Source organism: Corapipo altera, unplaced genomic scaffold (genome assembly GCF_003945725.1).
Source record: "Corapipo altera isolate COAL_440 unplaced genomic scaffold, ASM394572v1 22b, whole genome shotgun sequence".
NCBI classification, from domain to species: domain Eukaryota; kingdom Metazoa; phylum Chordata; class Aves; order Passeriformes; family Pipridae; genus Corapipo; species Corapipo altera.
Window position 1 is genome coordinate 5,098,049 of NW_020884876.1, and position 24,909 is coordinate 5,122,957.

The following is a 24,909-nucleotide window of genomic DNA, read 5'->3' on the forward strand; positions in this document are numbered from 1 at the left end:
CTTTCTCTCCCTTTTTTTTTTTTTTAAATCTGACCATTACATTTACAGTTCAGGAACTTTGATTTTGGGTTTAGAAGTCAAGCAAAATTTAATGTTACCAAACCAATGCAAATTTTTTACATTAATTTTATCTTCCAAACTCTTTTGAGTTTTTCGGTAGCAGTGTGTCTTACCGTGTCTCTAGCTGTATGGAGATGGATGTCTACTTAATTTTTCCACAAGTGAGTGAGAATAAACATTCCTAGAGAAAATGAACAGTAGTTCAAGAAACGGAGAATCCATTTCTGTCACTTAATTAAGGTCTGATGCAGTGCAAGATGCTAGCAGTATGACTTCTCTTCTTAGCAAACTAATTTGGTGATGGAAACCATCCTGGACTTCTTCCGATCTTTTGTAACACAGCTTTGTTTTCTTTGCAATTGTTTTTTTGCAAGCGCAAGCTGTTTAGCAGCACTGACTATAGAATATGCTGTTCCAGTTTCTGGCTGCTTGTGGTTCAGGACAAGCAGGGAACGATGTTTCTGGCTCAGGAAATTGGCATCTATGTTGGCTGAAGTCCTGCGTGTGTCCCGGCCTGGTCCCTAATTCTGATGAGCACCATCTGCAAGCTGCGTAATTATCCGGAGAGGCTCTAATGATGTGACAGTCTGCTAGTACTGAACTGTAAATGGCATCCTGACGCTTTACCAGGGGAAGGATGATTCTTAATGAAATTGGCCCCTGCAGTATCTCAGACGAACAAAGCTGTAACTTTTTAATGATCTCTTGAAGACAGGTCACAGTTTTATAATTATTTCCATCTCTGAATATACAGGAGTATCATTCCATTTTGGTCCCAAAGGGTTTTACCCTGTTTTCTTCCAGAAATTGCTTAGCAGTTGGGATTGCCATGTCCTTAGTGTTTATTTTAGTCATCGTAGACATAAATGCTTTTTACACATATTATTTCTGTGCTATTTGACTACCAGTAAGTGCATTTGCAGCATTTCAGCTGATATTTATTAATGACGGGTTGCACAGTCTGACCTACTTTTCTGTGCACTACAACAGTGAATGTAACCCCTTGGAAGAGAAATGAGAAAACTGCCAGAAATACTGATATAAATGATTTAGGGAAGACTATATGATCAAATACTACTGAATAATATAGTAAAGCTGTATCTAATGAATCTGAAAACTGAATCTAATGAAAAGTAAAAAATTTGGTTTAAATAAATACATCATATGTGCTGTTCAGAGGATGGGGAAAATAACAAACATTTCTTTGATCAAACCAAAATTAGAGTGGCATTTTTCATGTCAGAAAATTATTTTCCATGCACTTAAATAGTGTGATTTTAGAATTATAAACATCTTGTGGTTACCCTAAGAACTCTTTGTATCACCTTCATTCAACAAATAGAGAAAATTTATTTTTTAGAGAAATTTGAGAGAGTTTGATTTCTAAGAGCGATTTTTTTTTTTTTTCTTTCTGCTGGTCAATTCTGTCACATTTGTGCAAAACAACCAACCAACAAACCCAAAAACCAAACAACCCAAAAGCCAAACCAAACAAAAAAAAAAATCCCCCTTTTATTTCCTCTCTGGTGCTGTGGTATTGCAGATGCTTGTCCATTCCTTTCCCACCTCCTTCAGGGAACTTTCATCAAAGGTGATTGAAAGGCATAAGCAGAAGGAATAGTACTTCACCTCATACAGGTTATTGGATATCTTGCATGTTCCTCTGTGTCACCATCTGTGAGAATGCTTGTTGGGCAATGCAGTCAGTCTCCTTGTACACACCAGTTGCAGTATGTGTAGAGAAAAAAGATAGCAAGACTGAAGGTACTGGCATCTCTTTTCAGCCTTACCTCTTCTGCTTTGGTCTCTTAAAGTCGTTGCAAGTCAGGAGTGTATGAAATAACTCTTGAGTAATACTCAGGTGGTAAAAGAGATTAAAATGACAAGATTTCTCGAAAAAACCATGTTCTCACCCTGCTGAGATTAGCTGGACGTCTCTGGGCACTTGTGTTTTAGCCATCGTGGTCCTGACTGTCAGGAACATTTGGCTTCCAAGCTAGATACCACAAAAGCTGAAAAGACAATCCTCTGAGCAGATGCAGACTCTGAAGTATGCATTTCCTTCCAGAGGTGGACAGAAATTTTGAAAAGCTGTAGGTTTGCTGTCCAGTAGAGATTATGAAATTTGGATTTATTACTTGTGTTTGCCCTTTACCTACAGGCATGTGAAAAATTTAGATGCCTCAAAGACATTGATAAATACATTTTATCCAAAGATAAGGGGTGGAAAAAAGATTACAACTACTTTCACAATATTCTATGTAATCCCTTTGTAAGGGGAGAAAAATACCACATATCATTGTGAAGGCTGGTTAAATAAATTTTATTTTGAAACTGGTGATTCTGCAATATATACTTGGCAAGGGCTTTTTAATTAACAGAGAGTAGTTATTCCAAGAAGACTGTCAAAGTTTCTGCATACTTTGCTGGCCATGCCAAGTGGAGAAAGAAAGTCAGAATTTGAGTAGTGGCTAATTTGTCCTCATCTGAGAGCTCCAGCACTTTTAAATTACACATCAGCTCTAAGGATGTCTTTTGTTTTGTAAACAGTAATGTGGTGGATTACTGTTTACTTGCAATTTCACAGTTCTTGTGCGTTATTGTAGTGGACCTTCTCTGTTCTGCAGAGTTAAATGTGTATACATGTTCCCTCAACTTCTCTCTAGCAGTTGTCTAGATGGATATTTAGCTTATCAAGTTCTAAATATTTCAGAAAACTGAGAGCAGAATACAGTTTATAGTGGCTTATGCGACTTCGGTGGTGTCTTTCTGATTTTTGTGAAGAGCTTTATAAACATGGTTGCTTACTGTTTTCCCTCAGGTAAAAGTAGATACTTGTTTTGGCAGAGCTATAGCCATATCTCCATTTTAATAGACCTATTTTATAATTACAGAGTAGTAATTATACAGTACAGTCCTCTTGTTTGAGAGGACCTCAGCTTATCTAGTCCAACCTGCTAATCGAAGCAGGGTTAGATGTGAGGTCATTGCAGGTTGTTCAGGGTTTTATCAGTTTGAGTCTTGAAAAACTTCAGTGATGGAGGCTGTACAACATATCTGGGTAGCTTTCTGCACTGATGGGTTGTTCTCATGGTGGAGAAGTTTTTCCTTGTATCACATGTGATCCTTTCATTTCAACTTAACACCTACTGGCTTTTGTTCTCCCCCACCGCGCCAGTATGAAGAGCCCAGCTCCACCTCCTGGATACCTTCCTGGAGGTACTGTTAGGCCCTCCCAAAACCCTTCTCCAGGCTGACGAGCCCTGGCTATGCAGCCTCTGTTTAGTTTTAGTTTTTAGACTGCTTAACTAGAATGGATAAATGTGTGGTGGAGTGGTTTTAGTGGAAAGAGGTTTTGATCACTTGGGAGTTTTTGATCTTACTGCGACACCTGTTGCAGGATGACTACGTTTTTAAAATAATGTGATCAAGAGTGGAAAATGCAGTGACTGATGTGATACCTGTGTACTCCACTCCATACCTGATATACTTGCATCTTTCTCACTCTTTTACTATCCCTAAATCTTGTAATCCATGGACAAATTCTTAAACTAAATGCAACTTCTGCGTACTTTAAATTTTTATGCTTTGAAGATCTAAGGCATCACCAAGTATTGCTGTCAAAACCATTTCTGGAGTCTGATACCTCTGCTTCAAGAATAGAACATAAATAAACAGTGAAATCCGTACAACCATAGTTAAAGAAATAACTGGTCTGCAGGGGTGGCTTTTCTTGTATTAAATTTGGGTGGCTTCAGGTAGATGGAGGTACTATTTCTCAAGAAATGAACCTGGGAATAGGAGCCAAAAAAACACTGTAAGCAGTTGGTATTCTGTACCTATTCACATAATGAATGTACACAGCATAAAATCTTGATAGTGTCTGATATTAAACATGTATTGTTTGATGATTATGCTTCCCTCTTTGATTGAAAAAAAAAGTTTAAATATTCAGTTACATCATTTGCTATTTAAACATAATTTTTACTATTTCCTTTTTTATCTTTTTTCAGTGACAATGACAAATATTGGAGAAAAAGGTAAGATTTTTATCATCTGTTTATACATGGAATTCATGTGGAATTAAGATACGAATCTAACTAGTTTTAAATAAGTATAGTTTTAGTGTTCCTCAGCTCCTTTTATTATCCTGCTATTCCTGAATATTGCTTTAGCTATTACAAATAAAGATAAGAAAAAAATTTTGCTGTTCCTACTGGCTTTCTGATGTACCAACTAAAATAATCCTTATATTCTGTTATTTAAAAAAAAGTGTTCATAGCACAGAAAGCTCTTATAAAAGCAGGACTTCTAGCTATGAACAGGGTGTCATAGCTATGAATAGCTATGAACTATTTAAATGGGAGGTAAATTCTTTTTAGCCAGTGTCTTTAAAGAAACAAAATCCTTTGGATATGTAGCCTTTTCAGAATATAATAAAACGACCTCATTAGCAGTTCCTACAGTTCCTACTCTGAGGCTGTAACATGTTTAGATTACTTTTTCAGATGCTGTTTTACTACTATGACCTAGCATGGAAATGTAAAGTGTGGGGCTGCAGAGCTTTTGGAGGAAGGGGTTAAGAGTTAGGAGATAAACTTCATGCTTTTTATGTTTGTGTAATTCCTGCGTATTTTATCAAGTCATTGGCAACTCCCTCACTTAGAAAAAGTGCTTATCAATTAAGAAACGTTTGCTTGAAAAACTTTCTTCAGTTCAGTGATCTTTCCACGCGTATGAGTGCATAAACGTATCTGCAAATTTAAGCACCTGCATTGAAGTAATTCCAGTTTCTTGCTGCTCCATCCTGTGTGAGAGGGGACACAAGTGTGTTGCTATGCATTGCTCACAAAACACATTAGAATTATCAGCAAAATGCATTGGAGAACATTAAATTCTCGCTCAAAGCCTTGGTCAGGTACAGCCAGTCAAGAGAAATTTACCCTGGCTTATACTTCTGCCCTAAATTTTTTCCGGGGTGCAAACTGGGCAAATGGGGCTTAGCCCTACTACAGGTTGCCTCAGATCTCCAGACAACTCTAGCCATCCTAGCTATTTGTAAATGGATTGCCTTCATGCAAGGGATACACCATTTGGGTTGGGGTTTTTTGGGGGGGTGGTTCAGAAAAACTGTGAAATAGAAGGATTTCTGCCAGGGAGATGCAGAAATCTTTCACTGTCTCAAGGGAAATTAGGTTTTCTGTTGGACTCTCAACAGACCCAGTGGAGCCGTGGGTAGCCCAGGGTCTCCATTGCAGTGCGGAGAAACTGGTGGGTAGATAACCTGGGAGGAGTGACCAGCTGGGACCTTGGCCAGGCTGGAGAACTGAGGTTCAAGATCAAACAAGATGAGTCTTGTGCAGTCTTTAAAGGGGAATCTTGGGATAATGTCCTTAGGCTAAACTTTCATCTTCCTTCAGTAGTCTTTTCTTTTTTTCCTTTAATGTATGAACAATTTCCTTATCAATCGCAATTGTTGTTTTTCTCACAACAATAGAATACCGATGCAGATTAGTAAATGCATCGTGTACAGAACTGAGGTAACTTGCCCTACCTTGCTCTCACTGTATGCCTTGAATATACTATTGTTTAAAAAAATACTGATTTCGTTTGAGTAAATCAGGGGGTTTTTTATAGTTGATAGAAATGTTCTGATAAAAATGTGGACTGTTCCTGTCCAGAAGCTTGTGCAATAGCAAGTTGATCTTTTAGTGTGTTGTTCTTTGTGTGGAGTCCAGTTCTATCACTTATGCTGATGAGATTTTTCTTTCAGTTTATAGGCTTGGCATATGGCTCTTTTCCTCTGTCATCTCTAAAGCTCTGTACAGAGTTGCTCCTTAGATTTTCTTAGGGTTTTTTTATTATTTTTACTGCTTTGTGAATAAGAGTAAATATTTACAATGTTTCTGTTTTTTGAATAAACAAACTTCAACACCAGAAATATTTATTCAGTGTTACTATTGGGGGAAAATTACAAAAAATAAGATCATTCTGGGCAATTGTTCCTGCATTTATACACTCCATCATGCATGTGTTATAGAAATTTATTTAGCACTGAATAGTATTACGTACAAAAAGCCGCCCATAAGCTAACCATACAAGAGCAATATTTCAGATTGTGTAGTTAAAGTACACAGATTTCCCTTTATGTTTTTTTAATGATCTTATGAATTTATAGAAAAATACTCTTTCCTGTCTTTGGAGTAAGTTATTAGAGGATATGAGTTTTAGATATGCTATTTACTGTAGTGAATTTCTTAGTACAGTGAGAGATTTTAAGAAGAAATACCTATCCATCCATGGCAGGCTCTTAGGAAAAGTTAATGTTGCCTTCTGTATTCTAGTAAAACAATTCAGCATGATAAATGCTCACTGGTATCTGTTAAAAATATAAGAATAATCACTGGCTGTGAAGAACAAAAAGTAGTGAATGAACATTTTAATTTAAAGGAACTGCAGGTTTGTAAAAACCACACAACTGTCCTCCCTCCTAAAATCTAGCAAAACAAATTAACTGGTTATAGTTACTGCTCAGGTGTCATGTGTGTATCCACCCCAAGACTCCCCTCACTCTTGTCATTGTTTAGATAACTATACTTCCTTTGGCAGGGGGCTGGGACGTTTTTGGGAGAGGGGGTGTTTGCATGTTTAGCGGTCTCCCTGCATGGTTTATAAAGCTAAAAGCCAGAGATGCATCAGTTAATTAGGATTTAACAAATGTGTAAGGAGAGAGTGCTTGCTAAATAATTATGGGGCTTTAATAGGCCCATTCCCCTCAAACTTTTGTAATCTATGTAGATTGTATCATGACTTTCCCCACAGAGTGTGTATTTGTCTAATGTAAAGTTGCAGTGCTGTATTTTTGTTGCAAAGCTTTTGCAGAGCTGTTTGTAAGTACTACAGTATCATTGGTCTGTTTGTATTAATTCTGTTCCTTTTTAATTTTAGTTGTGTGCCTGGTTGCTTACCACATATTTTTCATGCTGTTCGTCTGGTCATATTGGAAAACAATCTTTACGCTACCAATGAATCCTTCAAAAGAAGTAAGATAAACTTAACTTTTGTTTTTGAAATAGCCTAGTTAAATGCCTGATTCTGTAGTATTTGAATAACTTAGTCTCTGATCTCATGTAGTCTTACACTGTGTAGAAAAACACAGATGATAGTTACACAGCTTCTTAATAGGAGTGAATCAGATTGCAATCAATGTAGTGACCAAGACAAAAAAAAAAACCTTCTCTAAATTTTAAAGTTTTTAATAGATATTTTAAAATGAACTACTTATGACATTAAGAAGAAAAAATCCTGTCCACTTGAAAAATGTGAGTTATTTGAACTGCTAGCTTAAATTTTTGCAGGGGAATATCAGACTTTTATGTGGGCAAAATTTTATTTCCCCATGTTTAAGACTTGTATTTTCTGCCAGCATCTGTCTGCTGTCCTCTGAATTAAAGATTCTTCCCCCTGTATTTTGGTATAAAGGAATTTGTGGATTGTAGTGGGAGTGCACATTGGGTAAGCTGATGCTGGGAAGCCACAGCTGGCTAAGCAGGAAGGGGCTAGTAAACAACAGCCACATGGAAAAAAGGTTATTGATGGAAATGCTCCCCATGCAGCTTAGTACAACCAACACAACTTTTTGGCCTCTTCCATCCTCTCTTTATTCAGAAACCCCCTAGTCCTCAGTAGGTGCTGTGTCACGCAACCTCCAAGGTCAAGAGGAATCATTCTGTGGTTGCTCTGTAGTTTGAAATACCCACAAAGCCATTACTTACTTCAGCATGGACTCGTAAGTCTAGCTGCTTTAAGTACCATGTCAACACAAAATAAATAGCTGGTGGTTTCTGCTGTCTGTAGTGCAGAGGTTCTTTTCTGAATAGTTTTCATTCACCACTAAGATACGTAGTTGTGGAAACAAGTAGATAATTCAAACTAATTGCGGTTTTCATTGAAGTTCACACTGCAGTCTTTACTACAGCTTGGGATAGGGAGGAGCAAAATAAATTAGGAGCCTATTTCATTTGGTAATTACAGAGCCAAATGTGTGCATGTATATGGTGACTGTAGCAATAATTAGAAGGGTGTTCAAAGCGCTGGACTGATGCCAATGAAAGACTTCCAAAACATTTTGACAAATCCTACTAATTACAGGATTCCAAAGCCATCATACAATACTACTGAAGAACTTCAGATGGGGTATGGAAGTTGGGTAATAGAAAGCAATGTGTGATGTTTCTGTGTTCTTTGAATTTACACAATGTTGCTGGAAGAAAGTGACATCTTTGTTGTTCCATGTCTTTTTCTTGGTCTACTAGAGCAGTATTTTCAAAATTTAATTGGGGTATTTTGTGATGTTAAGTTACTGCCTGACTTCCATTTTCTAGGATGAAGTCTGGGAATACTAAAGGATTATCTTTTCAAATGAACTGAACTGACTTATCTAGCAAAAACTCATTTGAATACTGAAAAACAGTTTCAGCATTTTGTTTTCATGAATAGTGTAGCTGGTGCAAATTGCACAGCTTTCTTTTAAGCTTGTTTCAAACTTTAACACATATAGAAAGTAGACTTTGAGGGACTTTGCTGTAGTGCGTGCCATTCTGTACCTGTGCATACTAGCTATATGCAAGTACTGCATGAGGGTGGGAGAGAAGATGGTTTCCCAGGAAGGAGTGTTTGTAAACTTAGGACTACTCTGAGGACCAATACAAAATAATGGAGTAGTAGCTCTGTTTACATCCAACCAGCATTTAAAAAAAAAGTATTCTGAACCAAGTTTCTGCAGTGAGAAATTGTATGTATCATTAATATAAATCAAATCAGATTTTGTTGACAGTGTGTTCTTGGAAGGGAAAAAAATGAATGGTGACTTGAGAAACTCAGGCTAAATGGTGAATCTCCAGCTTCAGCTGGAAGATTGTGAGCTTTGCAAGGAAGAGTGGAGTGGTGCCTTCTCTATGGTGGTGAGAGTAGGTTCCTAACTGTATGTTTCTGTCTGCTTCCTTAGTTTTACTTACTGCCTCACTTCCTTTTAGGAAAAAATTCAATATTGTAACAACTAACCTTCCTGTAAACATAAATGCTATGGAGTGGGCTTCTGTTTCTAGCACAGGTTAGAGACAGCCACTCTTCCTGCCAAATGTGGACTTCTTTTCAGAGATGATTTTGTATCCTCTTTCTGGAGAATATCAGAGATGGAGATATCAAAGTCTTTGGCATCTGCCCATTTCTAGAAGCTACAGTGACAAGGCTATGGTGCTGTGTTGCAAAGGACTTTAGAGTATAAAGAATTTGTACTACTTCATGTATACTGAGCGTGTCTTTCAGAAATCTTTACCCTTTCAGCACTTACTAGAGCCATATTTGTTATTGCCATTTTGAACAGTAACAGAAGTTGTCATTTTATTCAGGAAGATGTTCAAGATGTGGTTATTCTGTCATACAGGACACCCGTCTCTTCCTTCTCTCAACCAGTCTCTGTAGTAAAAACACATCCTAACACCTGCATGACAAGAACAGCAACTTTCTAGTGACAAAGAATAAAAGGGAAAATGCCAGACAGAAGAGAAATAAAGCTATCTTTTTGGCTGTTATTAGTAGTGTATTTTCTTTCAGTTAAATACTGACATCCATAGCTTATATTCACTAGCTAATATTTGGTATTACAGAAGTAAACTAGCTGACCTTTCAGGGGAATGATAAGCTCTTGATCTTCCTCCTGAAGAGAGTTGCTTAATACTTCTGAAAGCATTCATCTCTACATTGATACCAAATCAGAAGTATTTTTAATTTTACCATAAACTGAATTAGTTGTCTTGGGAACACTGGGTTATTTGCTGTAATTCCTTGTACTTGCTGCTAATCCATCTTCATATAATGAATATTTATTTCTCATTACACATCTACAGTTACTTATTTAACTTGGAATTTGCTAACATTTCTTTGATTTTAAAAATTATTCCAGTTTCATCTATCATATTCAGACAAGGAATCCCTAGAGAGAGAGCCTAGAGGTGAATCCCAGCAAGAAGTCTTAAGACGGGCAGCCAAGGATCTTCCTATCTATACACGGACAATGTCTGGAGGTAAATAGATGTTCTGGAAGCCACTGAAGACAGGTGTCTTGATGTACTACCCAAACTAATTAAAAAAAAATTTAAGAGTTTGGATCAAAGGGAAGAAGTGCTTTTCATACCTCATAAAATAACAAAATGGTCCAATAACTTAACTTTAATGTAACTTTGTGCAGCTACATTTATTCAGCATAAAGATTGTTGGAAAGTAAATTGTGGCGTACAGTTCAGGATTTTAAAGGATTGACACTTTTTAGATGTTTTCAAATTGATTTTAGCAAGTAGGTTGTAAAACTAACAAGCTGCAGAAGAGGCTGTAGCAGTCATTAGCTGCACAGATTTGTTTTTTCATAGGTTAAAAAAATAGTTATAAAAAAAGAATCACTATCTGCTTGTTATAAATAGATAGATAGATCACAGTAAGAAATTGTTACTGTTTTACTTATTGGTTGTTCAGTAGCAAGAACAAAGGTTCTTCCAAACTAAGAGTTAATCTAACCCTACTGATTTTGTCAGTTTGTGAATGCTGACTAGCTAAGCAAATCCAAGAGATAATCTCATATAGTAAATTAAAGCTGTTAGAACAATAGCTTAAAATAACTATATTGTTGAATGATCTTTAAAGTTTTTCCAGTCTAGTAGGTTTTTGTGGGTTTTGTTGGTTCGTTGGTTGTTTTGCAAAGCTGAGGGGTTTGGAAGAAAAAAACCATGATTAGCATGATTAGCAGAGATTGCAAAAATTGAGCTTTTTTAGGGTTCACTTTGATAGATTCAGCATTGCAAGTAGTTAAAGAATGCTTTGTTATTTGCAACTCTTTCTGATCATGTTGAAATGCTTTCCTGGGGGGTTCTTCTGGGCTGAGCTGCTAGTATTTATTTTTGCACAGACTTCAGGTATCAAAGTGTGTAACTGTACATTGACATCTAATCTTGGAACGTTTTTTCTTTAGCAATCAGATACTGTGACAGATGCCATCTTGTAAAACCAGATCGTTGTCATCACTGTTCTGTATGCGACAAGTAAGAAAATATTTTAAATAAGTGGTTTTCTGAATTAATCCATTTTTTCCTTAACACAGCAGCTTTTATTTTTTATGAGTAGATTTTCCAGGTTTAATATTTTGGCAGGTAAGCTTTTTTCCCTTAGATTTTTTTTCAGATTTAGTTTTCATTTACTTATTTCTAGGGAAGTCTGTAACTTAGTCTAATTCATTTGATGGCTTCCTTGATGCCAGCATTGATTACGTGGTCTTCTACATTCTTTACATAATAATGAATTTTCTTTAAGAATGTAACCAAAAATAGCTGATAAACAAAAATTTGCTTCTTTTGTTAGAATCTGAATAAACATCACTACCCATCTCAATCTAATCATGATGTCACATCTTATCTGAGGTAATAAACTTAATATCCTGTTTTTCACTGGATAGCTTGCAGGTTACTTTTGTTTAAAGAAAGAAACAGCCAAACATTCTCCCATTTCTAACTGGGAAATAAAATAAAGATTTTGTTTGTCTACCACAAAAAGAAGTTCACATCCGTAGTCCCCAGAAGTCTGATTGCTTTCTAATTTAGTCTTTCTTTTGGCTTTTGTTCTCTCTGACCTTTCTCTAGAAAGCTTGGATGTCTGTGCGTTTCTTCACTCTTGCCCCAGTGCTTTAAATTTCATCTTTGAGAGAAGACACTTCCTCAAAGGATGATCTATTCTTAGCTTTAAGGCTGTTCCAGTTACTCTTCAGCTGATACAGCATCAAACCTTCCAACATGATTGTGAGGTGGAGAAGACATTCCATTTTGTCCAGCAGAGCAGCAGAGGCACTGAAAGAATAACAGAATTGAGGCAGAAGGGGGATCTTGGTTGTGTTTTATGGAATGGTGGTTGAAATGTAAGATAGGAAAATAGTCTTGTACCTTTTTACTGGAGAAAAAGAGTGACTTGTGTTATCGTATAAAATGTGAATGAAATTTGCAGAATGCCATTAGTTAATATATTTTGCAGAATACCTTTATTTTGTCCTTACCTTGTCAAAATTTGCTTACTTCAGTTATATCTGATTTTCATGTGCACATTTTGTTAATGAAGAGTGATTAATTGGAAAACTGTTTGGTATTTTTCATGCAAGGTAAGTTCTTAAAAACCTCGTGCATATGTGTATATTTCTATAAAAGCAAACCATAATTCTTGGAAATATATTTAGTTGTATGACTAAGTAATTAGTAATGACTTAGTAATAATTGCATTAGCCCCGTTTCTAAGGCTCTGTCAAAGAATAAAGAATAGTTGAAAAACCTATACAGAATGAGAACCAAATCCTGAAGTTGAAGCTCTAGATTGCGTTTTCTTAAATCACTAAGCTCGTGACAGATCACGTGTTTTGAATTTAGGTTATCTGCACTTCACTTGCAGATAAACAGTTTTATGTGAATTTAAATGCACATATTTGTTAAATAGATTAGGTACACAACAATAAATATGGGTAATTCCTAATCTGTATGTGAGTAATTTAAATCTGACATGTAACTGTGCTTCTGACTTTTTTTTTCTTTTGCCTTTTGCAATGCTTGGAATTCTGTTGGGGTTATTCAGATGCATTTTGAAAATGGATCATCACTGCCCTTGGTGAGTGTACTATTGGCTTTCTTTTCTTACTTTCTGATTTGATAAAATACACTCTTGCTGGGCCTTTTGTGAAGGTGATGCTTCACTATTCCTAGAGTTAGATGCTTATGTGAAGTTACTGGTCTTGCAGAACCATTGGAGTTATTTACTGTATGTCTTCTTTTCTTAGTTGTGACATATGGAAAGAAGTTCATGTATAATTTTTCTTAGATCTCTGAGTTGGGTAACTGTGTTTTTACAGTAAAGATGAGGTAGACTTCTGGCCAGTGAAAAAACTTCTTTTAAGGATTGCTATTTTCTTTATAGTTTGAGTATTACTGTGCCTTTGTTGCAATGAATAATGAAATGCCAGCCTAGGTTAAAAGTGAAAGGGCAGGGGTGTATCTAGTTCCCTTTACTGAAGCTTCCAGGACAACTGGAGTGGGCTTGCTGGAAACAGCAAGTTAGTTCTTTTAGTTTTACGGGTTTTTTGTGTTATTTCATTTTTCCTCCCCTCTCCCTCCCACCCTCCTTTCTTTTGCTGCCATGTCAGCCTGCACAGTGGTTTTGTTCTCCTGTGTTTTCTTAGCAGCCCTTGGGACTAGTGGGTAGGCAGGTTACATAATTAATTTTATGTCAGTTTGGCAGGTGTCTCACAGAAATAATTAAAATAATTGTTTAGTAAGGTCCAAGTTGAGATAATCGAGTGATATGTGGCAGTTCTTTACTGCATGAAACCTATCAGAAAAGAAGAATCTCCTGTGTTGGACAAACTGATGGGTTCTAAGCAGCTGTTTTGACACTTTCTTAAATCTAATTCTGAGGCAGAGGAGACTCTGTCCTGAGGGAAGAAGGGGTGCTGGTCTCTTCCTGTTTGTCGTGGTTCTGACTACAGCCTCTGACATAATGCAATTTGATTTCAAGAATCTCCCCTTATTTTGAATCTACATGGTAGATTCAATTGAAAGAAATAGTTATCTGTATAGGGTAGAGTTACTTCCTACAAGTTTTTTTGCTGTAGGAATGTGAAATGTGATGATGCTCGGTGTTAGTAGTGTGCTTCTTAAAAAAAACAACAAGAACAAAAAACCCCACAACAAAACAGGGAAAGCTATAAGAAAAACAACTGTCAGGCTATTCCTGACAAAACATTGGTGAAAAGTCTCAATATGACTATTATTGTTCAGTATTATAAGCACTTCTTATATCTTTATGGTCTCTTTGAGATTGTTTGAGTTGTTCTATCTTAAGACACTTAAATGAAAATGTCCTTCATGTAAACTTCCATTTCATAATATAAATCCATTGTATCAAATAGTAACTCATAAACAGCCCTTAAATTTTTTGTAAAAGGGGAGTGAAGTGTTGATTCACTAGGGCAGAGACTTCTAGGAAAACAAACTCCATTTTCCTCTCAGTAGCATTTGCATATTTTACCTGTTTGCAGTCTTCTTAGTCTAACAACATAAACATACCCAGTTTGAGAGAGTATTTACATTGCTCATTGGTTTTAATCTAATAAGCAGTGGGTGCAAAAAAAAAAAAATACAGATGGAGAAGATAATTGAAAGATGTGTAATGCTTCTTGATGGAGAATTGTTCCTTTTGTATTCCAAGTAACAGAAAAGCATAGAAAAAGAAGTATTGTCTTGTGTTATTTTTTCTAATTTGAGTAGATGTTCACAGTTCCTGGCTCATCCAGAAAAAAAGAACTATGTGGAAGAGACAAAAAAGTTTTGAAATACTGCACCAGTGCTGATCAATCTTTGTAGTTTCCTGTAAAGACCCATGTTCAAAGGTTCTTTGGGAAATATATGGCTATCTTGCCAACAAAAGTAATGGTGTAAGTCAGTATAATGGATGGATTTTAGTCTCTCTGAACATCATTAGGTCCTGCTTTGCTTTTCATGTTGGGATTTTTTGGTGGGAGCAAGTTGTGTGGGAAGGAAGGGGAAAGAACTCATTTGATGCTTAGGGAGAGCAGGGAAACAGTAATGAGAGTTACCTCTAACTTAATATTCTGCTACGAGAAGGATTTCTGGAGAGAAGACAGGTAAGAATTACCTAGGGAGTAAGATGAAGCATTTGGAAGGCAGAGTTAATAAGAGGTAGTCATGTGCTAGCCCCAAGTCACCTGTCTTCTGCTCTCAGGCAAGGAGGCTTTATTTTGGCTGTCATTCCTGTGCTAATGGAAGTGCTGTGATAAACGGAAATATTTAATGCTAACTGCCCACTAACTACACTAACAGTTTTAAGTGATGCATTAGTGATTTCTAGGGCTATAGACAGATGGAGCTGCAGGCGGGAATGCAATGGCTTGAGACGTCACCAAAAATGTTGTTTGTATATAACACTGATGTTAACAAGGTCCAGTAAGAACACCTTAGGAATAATTTGAAACATTTTTCCTTTATCTCCTGAGTAATCCAAAAAGAAATTAGCATCTCCTGAATTCTGTGATGCTTCTTGTTAACCTTTAATGTGTTGTAAGTTTTTTCTTTGCCTGGCATTTTCAGTAAACTAATTCTTGAGACAGGAATTATGTATTTTCTTTTTATACTTCAAAATGAAGTGTTTAAAATGTTAGCTGTAATACAAATTATTACTCTGTACTGTTCTTCTGTGTTAATGTTTCACTGCAATAACATACCATTATTTAGCCACTTGTCAGTATATTTATCAATTTTAATCTTTCCCAGAAATGTTAGATTTCAAATCTAACCACAATCCTTGGGTTTTAAGATTTGATACTACGTGCTCAAGCAGTACAATTACAAAACCCTGGTGTTTACTTTCTCTTCAGTCTTCTGATAAAGTGTTCTCTTCCAGGAAGAACTCCACAGTCTGGGGCTTTGCCAGAATTGAAGGGAGCATAAGAATTTATACAAGTTTATTTTGACGTGTGTACTGCATGCCATAGTGCAAAAGAACAGCGATAAAGAAATCTGTCTTTGATTCAAGAAACTTCATCTTAGGGGAATAAAATTTCACTTGATATTTCTTTTCTCACACCAAACAATGCCTCAAAGGAAAACCAGTCCTAAAATAAATATCGTGAAAGGAAAACAGGGTTATCACAGAAACCCTGAATTTGAATTGGTTGCAGTTTATCATGGAATTGCCTACTTTGACGTTTTTCATGGCTAGGCTTCGTGAACGAAGATTTGGGAAAGGCTCTATCCACATTTGCTACAGGCACACTGGTGGCTAATAAGGCCAATGCGAGATAGACACATCCGATTGCAAAAGGCACAGCAGAAAGACTCCTTAGGTGGTGTATTCTGCAAGACGCGGTTCTTTCCGCGTTGTCTTTTCTCCTTGAGAGTGATCCTGCGTGTGTTCTCAAAGGAAACAGCTGCGTTATAGATGGCGTGTCTCCAGGCCTCCCGATTGGAGGCCAGAGTAGACCAGTTATGGTGATCAATATGGCCGTATTTAATGGAAAAAACCCCACTTCACTGCATGATGAGCTTAGAAATATATCTTCTTTTTTTTTTTATTAGAACAATGTGTTTTGAGTCCTTAATTGTAGTTAATGCAGATACTTAGCTATTGCTGCATGTTTAAGTGATAATGCTAAATGTAATGTTTAGCCAACGTGGCACGTTTTGTCAAAACAAAACTTAGAACAAACTCCCTATCCACTCTGAGAATGAATAACAAGAGTGTACAGTGTAAATTTATTTGGTGTTTTAAGATTTTACCTTTATCTTATTAGCATGTATTCTGCCATTAGCATCGCTGTCTCCCTAGAGAAGAGAACAGTTACAATAACGTGTCCTGCACTTCTAGAAGATGAAGTTAAGACTTGCCACACATTTTTTTTGAGAATTTTTTTTCAATATACAAGTGCTCTTGTGAGTGTAATCTTCTCTTAATTAGGCGATCTTTTTGACAGCAGTATCAGTTAGTTAAGGTATATGGAATTATTTTTTTAAACTCCTATGAAGAATTTTGTCAAAATTAGTGCAAAGATAACTTCGATTAGCTTCTTAATGCAACCAAATAAAAGAGGAAGTGGTTTGCCAATAGACTGCCTCTGGGCAGCACTCCGATATTTTTTCATTTGGTGGATGTAATATCATTACATGTTTAATAGAGCTCTGAAATTCATAATACTTAATATGTTGTCTCTGTTGGGAAGCTACCATGGTACTAAATGTAAGCTTATCATCATAGTGTATACTAGTTGCTCATTATTGTTTATAAAATCTTCACAAATGGGAGACAGGTGAACTTAAATCCCATAAGCAAAAATGATAAAATGAGATTTATTTTAACATTTGGATGTGTATTTGCATATTTCTAATGTCTTTTATTTCCTGTCATGTTGTCACTGATATGAAATGTTTTCTGTCTATTTAAGACTAGTATTTGTCTCATTTTTTTATGTAAATGTAAATATTTTTAGGAATTGCCTATGAATGCTCTTAAGTTTGAGAATAATACTAAGAAGTTTTAATATGTAGTGTAATGAAAGGAGGAGGATGTGGATTAAGTGAGACTGCTTTTACTCTCACAAAACTCAGTCGAGATTCAGATTCTTGTCTTGTTACTGTCCCAGTTGACATGCGCTATGCCTAATGGTATAACATGGATACTGACCTGCAAACTAAAAAAGTAGCTCTAACTGCAATCACATTTATATCAGATGTACTGGGAACAGATTTCATACCATAAGAGGAAATTTAATTTCAGTAAACTGTTGAAAGCAGTGTTACTTGGTAAAGTTCTTTGGGCTTTTTCTGGTGGTGGTGTTATTTTGCTTTGAGTTAGAATTACTACATTAATTTGAGAATTGAAACTTAATCCATTTCAGTAGCTTGGGGCAGCAGAGATAGGATGCAAAACTTGGTTTACATACTGATATTAACTTTTTTTAGAGTAAATAATTTAAATTGGATGAAAGCAAAAGAAAATAACTTTCATGACATTCCATTTTTACTTCTATTTTTTTTTTAATCAGGGTGAACAACTGTGTAGGATTCTCCAATTACAAATTTTTTCTTCTCTTCTTGGCTTACTCGCTAGTGTATTGCCTTTTCATTGCTGCAACAGATTTACAGTACTTTATCAAGTTTTGGACAGTAAGTACCCCAATATACATACTGTCTTGAAGTGTATGAAATTACTGCTGTGCCAGAAGTATAAGATTCTAAGGGGGCCTACAAAAAAGCTGGAGAGGGACTTTCTTACAAGGGCATGTAGTGTTAGGACAAGGGGTAATGGTTTTAAGCTGAAAGAGGGCAGATTAAGATTAGATATTGGGAAGTAAATCTTTACTGTGAGGATGGTGAGTTTGCCTAGAGAAATTGTGGATGCCCCATTTCTGGAAGTGTTCAAGGCCAGGTCAGATGGGGCTTGGAGCAACATACTCTAGTGGAAGCTGTCCCTATCCATGGCAGGGGGCTTGGAACTAGATCACAGAACCACAGAATATGCTGAGTTTGAAGGGACCTATAAGGATCATAGAGTCCAACCCTTAGCCCTGCACGGACCATCCCCAGGAGTCACACCATGTGCCTGAGAGTATCATCCAAATGCTTTTTGAACTCTGTCAGACTTGGTGATGTGACCACTTCCCTGGGGAGCCTGTTCCAGTACCCAGCCACCCTCTAGGTGAAGAACCTTTTTCCAATATTCAACCTAAACCTCCCCTGACACAATTTCAGACCATTCCATTGAGTCCTGTCAGTGCTCACCACAGAGAAGAGATCCGCGTCTGCTCCTCCTCTTCCCCTCACAGGAAAGTTCTAAACTGCAATGAGGTCTCTCCTCAGTCTCCTCTTCTCCAGGCTGAACACACCAAGTGCCCTCAGCTGCTCCTCATATGGCTTCTCCTCAAAGCCCTTCACCATCTTAGTTGCCCTCCTTTGGACACTCTCTAAGAGCTTAATATCTTTTTGCTATTGTGGTGTCCAGAACTACACACAATATTCAAGGTGAGGCCACCCCAGTGCAGAGCAGAGTGGGACAATCCCCTCCCTCGACTGTCTGGTGATGCTTTGCCTGATGCCCCCCAGGACACAGTTGGCCCTCCTGGCTGCCAGGGCACTGCTGACTCATATTCAACTTGCCATCGACTGGGACCCCCAGGTCCCTTTCATTGGCACTGCTTTCCAGCATCTCATTGCCCAGTCTGTACGAACATCTGGGGTTACCCCATCCCAGGTCCAGAATCTGGCACTTTGCCTTGTTGAGTTTCATATGGTTGGTGATTGCCCAGCCCTCTAATTTGTCAAGGTCTCTCTGCAGAGCCTCCCTGTCTTCAAAGGAGTCAGCAGCTCCTCCCAGTTTTGTGTCATTTGCAAACTTGCTTAGTATCCCTTCCAGTCGTGCATCCAAGTCATTTATGAAGATGTTGAAGAGCACAGGGCCCAAGATGGAGCCCTGTGGAACCCCACTAGTGACAGGTCACAAGTCTTATGTTACCCTATTCACTATTACCCTCTGTGCTCAACCAATGAGCCAATTGCTCACCCACCACATGATGTGTTTATCCAGCTGTGTGCTGGACATTTTGTCCAGAAGGATCCTGTGAGATACAGTATCAAAAGCTTCAGTGAAATCCAAAAAGGTGACATCAACTGGCTTCCCTTGATCAACTAGGTGGGTTACCCTGTCATTGAAGGAAATAAGGTTTGATAAACAGGACTTTCCCTTCATGGGACCATGTTGGCTGTGACCAATGACTGCATTGTCTTTCAGTTGTTTTTCAGTATCTCCCAGAATAATCTTCTCCATAACTTTACCAGGCACGGAAGCGAGACTGAGAGGCCTGTAGTTTCCAGGATCCTCCTTCTTGCCCTTCTTGAAAATCAGGACAAGGTTTGCCAGCTTTCAGTCAGCTGAGACCTCTCCAGATTCCCAAGACCGCTCAAAAAATCAAGGGAGGTTTTGTGATGACATCAGCTAATTCTTTGAGGATTCCTAGATGAATCGCATCAGGCCCCACAGATTTGTAGGGATCCAGCTGGAGCAGCAGATTCTGCACAATTTCAGGGTCAACTGGGAGTTGATCATTCTCACAGTCATGGTCCTCCAGCTCAGGGCACTGAGACCCCCGTGGTCCGTCATCTGAGTTGAAGACAGAGGCAAAGAAAGTATTAAACACCCCTGCCTTGTCTTTGTCCCTGTTTGTGAAGTGACCATCCTCATGCTGTAACAGGCTGATGATATTTCTATACTGCCTATTGCCATTAATGTATTTGAAAAATCTCTTTTTATTGTCACCCACATTTCTGGCAGCTTCAACTCCAGCTGAGCTTTGGCCACATTTTCTCACTGCAGTGGCAAGCAGCATCTCTGAATTCTTCCCATTTTACTTGACCTTGTTTCTACTGGGCAGGCACCTTTCTTTTTTGCCTTGTCTCTGAGAGAGGATTCCTGTTCAGCCAAGCCAGCCTTCTGCCTTGTCTGCTTGACTTCCAGCATTTGGGAATTGCCTGCTCCTGTGCCCTTAGGAGGTGGTATTTAAAAAGTGACCAGCACTGATGGACCCCAGCATCTGCAAAAACATTTTCCCTGAGTACCTTACTAACTAATTTCCTGAGCAGCCTGAAGTCTGCTCTCCTCATGGCCAGAGTCGAGGTTTTACTGGCACTTTTCCCTTCCAAGCCAAGGCATTCTATGATTCCAAGGCATTACATTGTAATCTAGTATCTCCTGATATCACGTACAAAAGTACAAAAGATCTAATAACCACAGCCCTCATTTTTTTTCTCTTATCACAGGTCATGAAATTTCACTCATTTCTTAATTATTTTGAAGCTGATTTATGCTATAAGTATTTTGAAAAGGCTAATTAAACAACACAATTTTTGTAAAGACAAATTATTCTTCACTAAAAAACACTTCAAAATTCAGATCGAAATTTCACATTCTTCCTCTCAGTATTTATAGTTTCTCAAGAAAGGGCCTGTTTCTTTAACTTAGGTGCTGTCACCAGCCTAGTTGCATGGCTGTCTGTACACTGGATTCATTTATTCATATTCTTGTGTGGTACATTTGTCTCTGTGCTCAATTTGATTTTGCTGAATAGAGGATTATTAATAATCAAATTAAACAGCTATTTCCCCAGTTCTAATGGCATCATTTTTTTTATTTTTAGAATGGCCTTCCTGATACTCAAGCCAAGTTCCACATCATGTTTTTATTCTTTGCTGCAGCTATGTTTTCTGTCAGTTTGTCTTCTCTCTTTGGGTATCACTGTTGGCTTGTCAGCAAGAATAAATCCACATTAGGTAAGTAGATTCTGTGTTTGACAGCAAAAAATAATTAATAAATGTATAGTATATGTATGGGTGTAATGGAAAAAGTGGACAATTCTACACAGGTTCTTTGGACCCTGGTTAAAATTGCCCAGATCTGGCACTGTCCAGTCCTGACTCCCCAGTTCTGCTGCTCCCTGGAAATTCTCTTTCCTTCTTGTCCCAAAGGGCTAAGTTATTAACAAACTTATGCTCTTCCTCTCACTACTTTCCACCCACAGCTTGTTAACAGAAACTGAATAAACTAAAAGACTGAAAGTAAAATAGAGACTATTTTCTGATAAATATTAGATGCAGTACTGCATGCTCGCACATGTGATTGTTGTTTGGCATTCTCAGCCCAAAGGTCACAGTCCTCTGATGTGGTGTCTCAGTAAGGGCTGTGGCTCCAGCACTTCATGCCCCTGCAGAACCAAAGTTCTGTCAGAGAATGACCTGTTAAAGAAGAACTGACAGTGCTTCTCTATTTAGTAGTAAGTGAACAATGGAGATCCTAAAGGCAGTTTCACAGTTGTGAGACCTGTCTGCCACATAATTATAGATACATAGAAAGGACTCTGTGTTATGAATTAATTTTTTAAAACCTGAAAGAAGATGGCCTGTTCCTCTACCATATGTCAGTATATATAACTGCATTGAATATCAGCCTTAAACCAGGATTTTCCTCCACTTAAATACATGTGTTTCTGATTACAAATCTTAATAAATAAAAGAAGGTGCAGAAGATTTGAGTGCCTGTTCAGTGCTATATCCTGGACTGTAATAATGTCAATTTGCAATATAGCCGTTAAAGTTCTAAATCTTTAAATGCTTTTCTGTTGATATAAGCTGAATTAGAGTAAGCTAGTGAATTGATCTGTTTTTTCCAGTTCTCTTTGGATTTACTAATATGTAGGTGACTAATGGAAAACTTTGAGAATAGATATCTATATCAATGGAAGAAAGCTTGTTTATGTCAAGATTTCTCTAGGGTTTGTGTGTTTCTCCAATATTCTGACAAATCATTGACTTAGAAATTAGTTTTGGAAAAAAATTGTTCAGTCTAGTTATAAGGAGAAAAGTTTTATTAAAGATGCTTAAATGAATGGCAGTTATTAAGTATTCTATTTATAAACTAGTCTTACAATTTTAGTGCAAAAAAAATTGTTCAGAGGTAATCATTATACGTTACACTTTTAATTCAACTTTTCATTTTCAAAACTAACAGAATTCAATACAGGTAATATAACATGGTTTGGCATGCTTAGGCTACTCAAAGGGATCTGTTTGTCTCTTCTTCCTACTTTACTTTGGGAAATTGCTCAATATGTGAAACCCTCAACATGCAATAATTTGGTAATGAAGCCATGATAGCTTTAAGCGTGAGTGTGATTAAATCATCCTAGGAGGTGTTCTCCTGGCTTAACCTGGGCATCTGAAAGGGTGCCCCAGTTTTCCCTTCCCCTTTCTTTAAAACTCATGGTAACTAATGCATACTGCATATGGAGAGTCATTTCCAGCAGTTCATAGCTAAGGTTTTACTGCAGAAGGACAGTCTCAGCATGATTCTGACATGGTTTCTGAGAGCTGTACTGTCAGGACATCAGTATGTCGTTTGCCTACTATATATAGCCAATTAAGGGAATTAAATGGCTCTCAGTTACTTAGTGGAAAGTGAATGAATTTTGTGCTTCAGGCACTTTGCAACACTTAAAGCTATATTTAACTCTCTTCTCCAGAAATTTAGTTTGCATGTCCATGGGAAATAATCTGGGTCTATGAGCAAAGTCGTTCCTTTATGCAGCTGTAAAAACACACAATATTTTCATACCCCAGGGTGTGAAAGGCTAGTCTTACTACTAAAGTGGGTTAAGCTTTTCTGCTTTTCCATTGCTCTTTCTGTCTTAAACCCTTCGTTTAGGTTTTTCTTTCTTGAACACTCTCTGTGGTACAGTCACATGCTGCAATCTTCATATAAACGTATCATGCCTTCTTAAAAAGTGAGTTCCTCACTCTCCCTTGCCTTGATTAGGGAGGAGAGTGGAGGAGACTTCCACCCTTCCTGAGCTGTTGGAATTCATTCCTCTGCACACACAACGAGTGTGCAGCACTGACTTCAGCTTTCTCAGTCGTTTGGGCAGTACAGCCTTTCCTCATTGGTGCCTATATTGCCTGTATACTGGTGTGAAACGTAAACATTGGAACTTGTGAAGAGATCTAATTAATCATTTTCTTTTAAGAGGTATTCAGAGCTCCCATATTTCGTCATAGAACAGACAAGAATGGCTTTAGCTTGGGCTTCAGCAAAAACCTGAGGCAGGTGTTCGGTGATGAGAAGAAATATTGGTTGCTGCCTGTGTTTTCAAGGTATGCTGTTCTTAATGCTTCATTTCTTGAAACTGTTGAATAATCAGGATCCAGAGGATTTGGGGGTGGTTAATTTTTGAAATAAGATGCAGTAATACTTTAATAAAAAAGTTCTTCAAAGTTCTTGGATTTTTGTATGTATGACACTAATTCTGAATTTTTCAGTTTAGGGGATGGTTGCTCCTTCCCAACTTGCCTTGTTAATCAGGATCCTGAGCAAGCTTCCACACCTGGTGGTCTTAATTCAACATCCAAAAAGTAATCTGCTTTTTGTTACGCATTCTAAATAGTTGATTTTTTTTTCCTGTGCACACATAAACAGAACCATGTATAAAATACTCTTCATTTGCTTACCACTTTTATGTACCCTGTTAATAAATACAAGTCAGATTTTAAACAGCTAAGCAAATCAGCTAATTCTCAGATTTATTTTTACATTATGGAAGTGAGGTGGGGTGGGTTTTTTTTCCCCCGATGTAGTTTGTCTTGGTTCAGTGGCATCCCAGGACCTGAGTTTTCCACCCCTCTCTCACATTCAGTATCAGCAGAATTCTGTTCTGCATAAATATGAGCTGGTTAGTTGGTCTGCCTGTGGTACAAATCCATTATCTTGCACTGCTTTTGGGGGAGGCCTGATTTTTCGTGTCTGGTGAAAGCTACTTCACATGAGGGAATCCCTTATGGCACTTGTGCCAAAGCACAGGAAGCTAAATATTAAGTGTTGTTTCTGCTGATAATAGAATATATTTTATTAATTCTTAAACTTAATGAACATGACATCTTTAAAGTGTGAAAAGTATGCAGATGCTCCTTTAAATAAATATAATAGCTTAGTATTTCATATCTTTTTTGCAACATTTATATAATGAAAGGCGTGATAAGTATAGTAAATTTGAATATGTGGCTAAGAAATTTTAATGGAATCATATTGACAATCTTTTATTCATAATAGAAATATATTATATTTCAACTAGCTGCTTACTGATGTTTTATCTTACCCCAGCATTCCATAGCTTATGTTAGGCAAGAGATTTTGGAGATGTTCTCTCCACTATTTATCATGTCAAGCTTGTTGTAGTGGGAAAGATTATAGGTAAGAGTACCTTTGGAGCTGAAGTACATACATGTATTAATATATAATAGCTGTCAAGTTAAAAATCAGAATGTTTCCCTGTTCTGTGCTAGGGAGTTGCTTTTTAGATTGCACTTGCATCTGTGACAACTGTGCTGTAATATACGTAATGATAAAAGAGTAGTGATTCATCAGAAAAGCAGCAAGGTAAGGTAAGAAAAGTACTGCGTATGACAAAGTGTTTGTAATGTGTGGTAAGATAATGAAAAATTACTGCAGTTCACTAATGTTCTTTTTATTGGCACTACAGTGAGAACCATCTGTTTCCTGCGAAGCCACTGCGTGATTCCCAAAGCCACCTACTTACAGATACACCTTCTTGGTCAGAAACTAGTGTAAAGGCTGAAAAGGGCAAAGTTGGTAAGGAATTGATTTATGCTGCAGTGATTCGTGTTGTATAAACTAGTTTTGGAAGGTCACTTGATTCGT

General features: G+C 37.4%; 1 protein-coding gene across 7 annotated transcripts in view; it reads left to right on the top strand.

Moving 5' to 3' along the window:
- ZDHHC2 (zinc finger DHHC-type containing 2) overlaps positions 1-24,909 on the top strand; it is a 37,793-nt gene that overhangs the window by 5,979 nt on the left and 6,905 nt on the right. For 5 of the 7 annotated variants that reach the window (XM_027635872.1, XM_027635868.1, XM_027635867.1 and 2 more), the window contains 10 exons: positions 4,074-4,100; positions 7,009-7,103; positions 10,025-10,145; positions 11,084-11,153; positions 12,721-12,753; positions 17,699-17,819; positions 20,843-20,975; positions 23,222-23,348; positions 23,514-23,606; positions 24,731-24,840. In XM_027635872.1, the coding sequence (XP_027491673.1) occupies positions 4,079-4,100; positions 7,009-7,103; positions 10,025-10,145; positions 11,084-11,153; positions 12,721-12,753; positions 17,699-17,819; positions 20,843-20,975; positions 23,222-23,348; positions 23,514-23,606; positions 24,731-24,840 (925 nt within the window). In that variant the 5' untranslated portion in view covers positions 4,074-4,078. Of the gene's footprint in view, positions 1-3,261; positions 3,280-4,073; positions 4,101-7,008; positions 7,104-10,024; positions 10,146-11,083; positions 11,154-12,720; positions 12,754-17,698; positions 17,820-20,842; positions 20,976-23,221; positions 23,349-23,513; positions 23,607-24,730; positions 24,841-24,909 lie in introns of those variants that run through there. The other 2 variants (XM_027635869.1, XR_003526421.1) reach the window with 2 other exon arrangements.